We start from the raw sequence: 7,204 nt of genomic DNA, 5'->3' as shown, positions 1-7,204 counted from the left end.
GCTTTCAGCCTTGCCTGCTTCTTCATCAGGCCCCCTCGCCTGCAGAAATAGCCCCCAAGCCTATGGAAACCAACACGCTGTAAAGGGAATGTCTGGTTTGGCCCCCCAAGATTAGCTATGCCAAGAGCATTGCTGAGCCTGGCATGTGGGATGGGGATCAGGGCTGGACCACAGCATCTATCTCTGTCCACTTGACACCAGGATCTGGCTGTGGCCAGGTCTGGGGAAAGGTGCCAGCCTCTCTTGTGCCCGGGGAGGAGCAGGGCCAGCCTTAATGCTGATTTCTGTGTGCCAGACCGGTTCCCCCAGATCATCCAGCTGGCCTCAGAGCTGGAGTTCAACCTGGGCTCAGAGCCTATCATCAGCTGTGTAGCCACTGGCAACCCACTGCCCACCAGTGACAGCGTGGAGCTGCGCAAGGCTGACGGCACTGTGCTCAAGGTACCGCCCTGTGCCCTTGCCCCACAACCACCTCCATGTTGCCAGCTCCCTCAAAAGCATCTGTCTCCCCCATGAGCTGCTGGACAGCTTCAGGCTGACGTGGGGACTGAGCCTGGGGGCAGAGCAGAGGGGCTGAAGGCATTTTATGTGTCCACAGCTGATCAAAACCATCATTGAGCCAGGACAGATCACCTGTGAGTTCCAGGTACAACATCTGACAAAGGCAGACACAGGGCTCTGGGAGTGCAGAGTCTCCACAACTGGGGGCCAGGACAGCCGGAAAGTCAAGGTGAACATTCGAGGTGAGGAAAGGGCGGTGACACGAGCAGGATGAGACAGGGTTACTGGGGGAAACTGACAGCATGGTGTGGCAATGCCAAACCCACTGCACTGCACTGGGTGCCTCCCATCATGTACCACAGGGTCAGCAGAAAGGTTTGGATGGTTCTAAAAGACTTTCTTGACAAAGCTGAAAGGAGCCAAGAGGTGGCAGATGTACACACACTCTGCTCCTCATTGCTCCCAGTCCCACTGGTGTCATTCCCTTCTCCCCCACAAGTGCCGCCAGTACCCCTGAGCCCCCCCCGGCTATTGGCCAAGCAGAGCCGCCAGCTCGTGGTGTCACCTGTGGACTTCTTTTCTGGTGACGGACCCATCACCTCCATCAAGCTGTTCTACAAGCCCAAGGATGACAATTCTGCATGGTCATCCATTGTGGGTATGTGTCTGTGCCAGTGGGGGGCACAGGTCTGGGTGGAAGGGGTGGCTGCCCCAGCCAGTAGGGGTCTGGAGTGGGCAGAGGCCTCCATGCCAGACCCCTTGTGGTGATGCCAAGGAGAATGCTGGTGGCAGGGCAGATTGTGGGTCATGAGCATGGTTTTCACATGTCCTCTTGACTAACAGTTGACAACAGTGAGAACATCACCCTCATGAACCTTCGGCCAGTGACTGCCTACATCGTTAAGGTGCAGCTAAGCCGGCCAGGGGCTGCTGGGGAGGGCAGCAAGGGGCCTGAGGCCGTCATGGTGACCGAGTGCCTTGGTGAGCCTCCGTCTCCCTCACCCTGACCCTGACCTTAACCCTGACCCTGCATGGTGCAGAGTCTGCAAAGTCCTGCAGCTGATGCACCGAGAGGTTTTGCTGCCTTTTTGTTTGCAGAGCCCACAGTCAAGCCTGTGATTGAAGGCTGGTCCATAGAAGACAAAAACACACTTCATGTCAACTGGAAGTTGCCAAGTAACCACGAGCCAGCACATGGGTTCATCGTCCACCTTTTCGACTCTGCAAGGCGGTTGGTCTCTGAGAAAAACATCACGTCCATCTCTGTGCTCTCTGCCCGCATCGGGGACCTGGAGTTCAACAAAGAGTATGGGCTGGAGGTGCTGGTGTACCACTGCACAAGTTTGGGGCCCCCCTCCGACCTCTATAAGGTCACGATCAACAGCAAAGGTGGGTCTAGTGGAACACCAGGAATTATTACAGGGACTTACAATGACAAATCAGTTATAAGTGTAACAGCAGCCATACCCAGGTCCAGCTGCTCCTGTATCCCATCTCTGATAGAGCATGAACAGCTATTTGAGGAGAATGGGTCCTCCTTTCCCCACCAGACCCTGCAGCCTGCAGCACCAAGCAGCTCAGAAACATCCTAAACTGAATGTGACATTCAGGCCATCACGAGTGACACTCACAAATGGATCTATCCTCTGCACCCTTGCCCAAACCCTGATGGACCTGTCTATACTTGCAGCCTTTACAACACCCTGTATTGAGGAACACAAGTTCCTCAATATAACTGTGTGGGAAAAAAATTTCCCTTTGGTTTGCTTCAACCCAGCTGCCAGGTAATTTTGCTGGATGGTCCTTAGGGCTTGGGGAGCCCTGCAGTCCTACCTGTGGGCACACACACACATTCACACAGCCCCCCATGTAGGTGGGAAACTATAGGGAGGTGAAGGATCTGCCTGACCAAGCTTTCTGGCAACCAAGGGTGAAGGCATGCATGATGCCTTTGGTGAGGCTCAGCACCAAGTGGTACATGTTGAGAGGGCCAGTGGGCATCAAGCTTGAGGGATGTGAGCTTTTCTTCACTCCCTGCTTCTAAGAGTTTTGTATGATTTGGAAATTTGGGGTTAGGGAGGCTGGAGAAGGCTCAGAGGAAATGGTGGGAACACAGTGTGTGAGGAAGGGCTGGAGAAATAAAATATCACAAGGCATAGTTGATACATAAGCATCTAGCTTGACAGTCTCTGAGTCTGGGAGCATTTGGGAGGACAGTCCTGCTCCACTGCTGTACATGGAGAGCAGTTCCACCACCTTCAAGCAGAGGCTGGAGGTCCCTGGAGGTCCCTCAAACCTGGCCCAGCTTTGTTGCCATTGCCATCTACAGGTTTCAGTCCTCACAGCAGAATTCAGCTCCTGCAGTGCCAGGACCATCCCCGGGACTGTGATGCTCTCCTCTCCTTGTTCCAGGGCCCTCCTCCCCACGGTTGCTCTCAGCAGAGTCTGTGTCCAACACCGCGGTCAGGCTCTCCTGGCAGGTCCCCGAATACCCCAACGGGGGCATCACCAAGTACATTGTGGAGCTGCAGCAGGTGGGGGGCACCAGTGAACCCCAGTGGATCGACACTGACAGTGGCGCTGAGACCACCAAGATCGTTGGGGGCCTCAACGCCAGCACTAGCTACCAGTTTCGTGTCCGTGCCAACTCCCATGTCCCAGGGGAATGGAGCCAGCTTGTGAAAGCCAAGACCCTGGGGGACGGTAAGAGGGGTGTCCCAGCAGGCAGGGGACTCACAGCTCTGCTGCAGTTAGGGCTCAGAATCTGGGTCAGCAAAGAGTGTTTCAGGTGCTTGAACAGTGCTCTGACAGTGGGTCTGAAGCAGCAGCCCAGGCCCAAAATACTCATGGGTGTCTTCAGAAATCCAGCTCCTCATAGTCCTGAAGGGGCGGGTGTGGCATGGTGACAGAATGGCACCCACAGAATGACTCTGCCTTGGTCAGAACATGATGTGGACCAGAGCCAAGCCGGCATGAGTGGAGGTGGTGGCTGGACCCAAAGCTGGTTGTAGATTCAGAAACCAGTGGTTCAGTGGCAGTGCCTGAGCTGTGCCATCCCCCCACCCCCCCATGCCACTGTGGCACCAGGAGCCTGGTTTGTGGTATCTTCATAGGATGCCTGGGTGCCCAGGTGCTGGGAGAGGTCTCCTGTCTTGGTGCTTGGTCACTTGTGCAGGCTGGCCAGGGCTCAGCCATGGACAGGACCCTCCATCCCTCCTTTTGGCAGGCCCGCCGCGCGGGGCCAGCCATAGCACTGAGCAGGCAGGAATAGACCAGCAGCTGCTCTTGGCCATCGTTGGCTCCGTGTCCGTCACCTGCCTCACCATCCTCTTTGCACTCCTGGCGCTCTTCCTCATCAAGAAGAACTTTTTCCACCGGCGCCGCACCTTTACATACCAGTCTGGCTCGGTGAGTGCTGCCTGCCCCACCAGGACTGTGTCCCCTGCTCCCCACATCCCAGCCCGATCCAGGTCACGCTCCATAGCCTCCAGTTCGGATGCAGCCAGACCTCACTTCCACACAGAGAGGGTGCGGAGCCCACCCTTGCCCATGACGCCTGCCCTGCCGGGACTGCCGTGTGGGCGGAGGGGTGCCCAGTGCCTCTAACCTCACTCACTCCCATCCACCAGGGGGAAGAAACCATCCTGCAGTTCAACTCAGGAACCCTGACCCTGACACGCCGGCCCAAGCCGCAGCCTGAGCCCCTCAGCTACCCCATCCTGGAGTGGGAAGACATCAAATTTGAGGACATGATTGGGGAGGGCAACTTCGGGCAGGTCATCAGGGCCATGATCAAAAAGGATGGTCTGAAAATGAATGCAGCCATCAAGATGCTGAAAGGTGAGTGTTGGGGTAGGCAAGCAGGATGTGCTGGGGGATGCAGCTTTATCCTGGGCCATGCTCATGCTGAGGAGCATCAGGAGTCATTGGTGGAGAAGCAGAGCCCTTGTTGTAGACCTGAGGTGTCCATCCTTTCTTTGCTTCCAGAGTTTGCTTCAGAGAATGACCATCGGGACTTTGCTGGGGAGCTGGAGGTGCTGTGCAAACTGGGCCATCACCCGAACATCATCAACTTGCTGGGTGCCTGCGAGAACAAGGGTGAGTGAGGGCTGTCCCCTTCTCCCCTCTTCCCAGCCCCATGGCCTCTGCCCAGCTATGTATTCCTCTTTGCTGGGGAGACCCCCAGGAGCCCAACCTTCTCCTGCCCCTCAGGCTACCTGTACATCGCCATTGAGTATGCTCCCTACGGAAACCTCCTCGACTTCCTCCGCAAAAGCCGAGTCTTGGAGACAGACCCAGCCTTTGCCAAGGAGCACGGCACTGCCTCTACCCTCACCTCCCAGCAGCTCCTCCAGTTTGCTTCAGACGTGGCCAAAGGGATGCAGTACCTGAGTGAGAAGCAGGTACGTCTCAAGCAAACCCCTCAGAGCATCCTTCCCCTGGGGCCAGGGGGCATCACATCAGGTCACAAGATCCCCGGGGGCAAGCATGTGGCTCCTGCTGACTGCTGGCCCCTTTCAGTTCATTCACAGGGACCTGGCAGCAAGAAACATCCTGGTGGGAGAAAACTTGGCCTCCAAGATTGCTGACTTTGGCCTCTCCAGGGGGGAGGAGGTCTATGTGAAGAAGACAATGGTGAGGCAGGAGTGAAGCATCTCCATGGGGTCTACACCAATGTGGCGGGCAGGACACCCACCATCAGTGTGAATGACCCACCATGCTTGGACCTGCTGGGTCACAGATACCCTCCATCCATGGGCCATCCACACTCCCCTGACAGCTGCTCTCTGTTTCCCCAGGGCCGCTTGCCAGTTCGCTGGATGGCCATCGAGTCCCTGAACTACAGTGTGTACACCACCAAGAGTGATGTGTAAGTTCTGCAGGCAGGGGCACCAGGGCTGGGGCTGCCTCCATCCCTCTCTGGTGCAATCAGCGTGACAATGCTACTGCTCTGGGTGCTGCAAGGGCAGGAGATGATGCTGATGCACCTCCCTGGGGTGCTGCTGTCTCAGCCAAAGCTCTAGCTGCCTGTTCCACCCTGGGCTTTGCCCTCTGCCCATCAGTGGGGCACAGCTGGGCACTTTGTCACAGCCTCGGCTCCTGCCCTTTCAGGTGGTCGTTTGGTGTTCTGCTCTGGGAGATCGTCAGCTTGGGTAAGACTCTTCTGTGTCCCCTGCCTTCACTCAGGTCCCTGTAGGTCTGGTCCTCCTGGAGCTCCTGAGGGGACACACCAGGACTGTCCCCACCTTAGTTGGCTGTTTGTCTCTGGTTGCAGGGGGAACACCGTACTGTGGGATGACATGTGCCGAGCTCTACGAGAAGCTGCCCCAGGGCTACCGCATGGAGAAGCCACGCAACTGCGACGACGAGGTGTAAGTGGGCAGAGCCCTGGCTGATGGTGGCACCCACATCTCCCTGACCCCACTGCCCCAAGGGCTCCCGCCAACTTGCAGTAGCTTCTGCCAAGTTCCCTCTGCATTGTGGCTGAGGGATGAGCTGGGGTGCCACACCCCAAACACCTTTCCTGGGCTTTAGTTTCCCACCTGCTTCCCCCATCTCCCACAAAGAGCTTTTCTGCCTCCTCTCCCACGGTGCACATTGATCCACCCACAACTCTCTGCCCCCAGGTATGAGCTGATGCGTCAGTGCTGGCGCGACCGTCCCTACGAGCGCCCACCCTTCGCCCAGATCTCCATGCAACTCATCCGCATGCTGGAGGCCAGGAAGGTGAGTGGGGAAGTATATCTGTCCTGCATGGTGCTTGTCCACAAGCTGGAATTCCTTGGCCTTGAGGACACCCACCATGTATGGGGCTAACTCCAGATCATTTTTTGGGTGTGGGGAGCCTCATTGCCTCCCACCAGGGCACAGTGCCTGCGAGAGTGACAGTGGGGATAAGAGGTGGATGGAGACACTGTCACAACTGGCTCCCAATTGGGATTCCCCACAGGCCTACGTGAACATGGCCCTTTTCGAGAACTTCACCTACGCAGGGATTGATGCCACTGCTGAGGAGGCATGAAGCTGTGCTGGCACCACGGAGGGGCAATGCTGGCCTCAACCTGCTGGGACAGTGCTATGTGAACAAAGGGCTGCTCATCCCCCTGCAGGGCCAAGTGGCCAAATGCTGGTGACCCTTTCCCCCAGCAGGACTGTGCTGTCCCCTCCATGGCTGCCCCCCCAGCGTGTGCTGGCCACACCGGCATGGTGCCAGCCATCAAAAGCCCCACACTGCTGAGGGACATGCTGGGATGGCCCCCAAGGACAAGCAGCAGCAGGGTGCTTGCAGCAGAGCAGGCACGAGAGAGGCCTTCAGGAACCAGGGTACTGCTGCCTGAGCCCATGGACACAAATGCTCAAGCTTTGGAGGAGAAAGGAAAGCAGCAACCCAGCGTCTGCCTGCCCTGCAACTCTCAGCATGCTCTGGGCCTGAAGTGGTGCCAGTGGGGCTGTGAGCATCACTGCCAGCATGGAACAGGGCCACCCTGGCATGGGTAAAGGGACAGCACTGGCTGGGCACAGCCTCCAGCTCTGCAGTGACCCTTCAGAAGTGCCAGGTCTGCCTTACAGACAATAAACATCATGCGACAGCTGGGTCCAGAGGAGTGGTAATGGGGACCCAGATCTGCCCCACTGACAGCACTGGAGAACAGGATGTGGGGGCCTAATGGTCCTGTGCTGTGGTGCGCACTCCTTGGAATCC

General features: G+C 57.2%; 1 protein-coding gene across 1 annotated transcript in view; it reads left to right on the top strand.

Annotated features, from left to right (window-relative positions):
* Positions 1-6,523, top strand: part of TIE1 (tyrosine kinase with immunoglobulin-like and EGF-like domains 1) — a 12,143-nt gene extending 5,620 nt beyond the window's left edge. Inside the window, exons 8-23 of the mRNA XM_009081556.1 lie at positions 296-441; positions 599-743; positions 1,001-1,159; positions 1,345-1,482; positions 1,600-1,890; positions 2,914-3,204; positions 3,686-3,909; positions 4,131-4,341; positions 4,489-4,599; positions 4,714-4,904; positions 5,023-5,136; positions 5,301-5,371; positions 5,614-5,654; positions 5,777-5,873; positions 6,129-6,228; positions 6,452-6,523. Coding sequence (XP_009079804.1) covers positions 296-441; positions 599-743; positions 1,001-1,159; positions 1,345-1,482; positions 1,600-1,890; positions 2,914-3,204; positions 3,686-3,909; positions 4,131-4,341; positions 4,489-4,599; positions 4,714-4,904; positions 5,023-5,136; positions 5,301-5,371; positions 5,614-5,654; positions 5,777-5,873; positions 6,129-6,228; positions 6,452-6,523 — 2,402 coding nt within the window. The remainder of the gene's footprint in view (positions 1-295; positions 442-598; positions 744-1,000; positions 1,160-1,344; positions 1,483-1,599; positions 1,891-2,913; positions 3,205-3,685; positions 3,910-4,130; positions 4,342-4,488; positions 4,600-4,713; positions 4,905-5,022; positions 5,137-5,300; positions 5,372-5,613; positions 5,655-5,776; positions 5,874-6,128; positions 6,229-6,451) is intronic.
* Positions 6,524-7,204: the final 681 nt, after the last annotated feature.

This window comes from Acanthisitta chloris, unplaced genomic scaffold (genome assembly GCF_000695815.1).
Source record: "Acanthisitta chloris isolate BGI_N310 unplaced genomic scaffold, ASM69581v1 scaffold10289, whole genome shotgun sequence".
Taxonomy (NCBI): Eukaryota; Metazoa; Chordata; class Aves; order Passeriformes; family Acanthisittidae; genus Acanthisitta; species Acanthisitta chloris.
The sequence above is the reverse complement of the archived record's forward strand: the minus strand, read 5'-3'. Positions and strand labels throughout refer to the sequence as shown.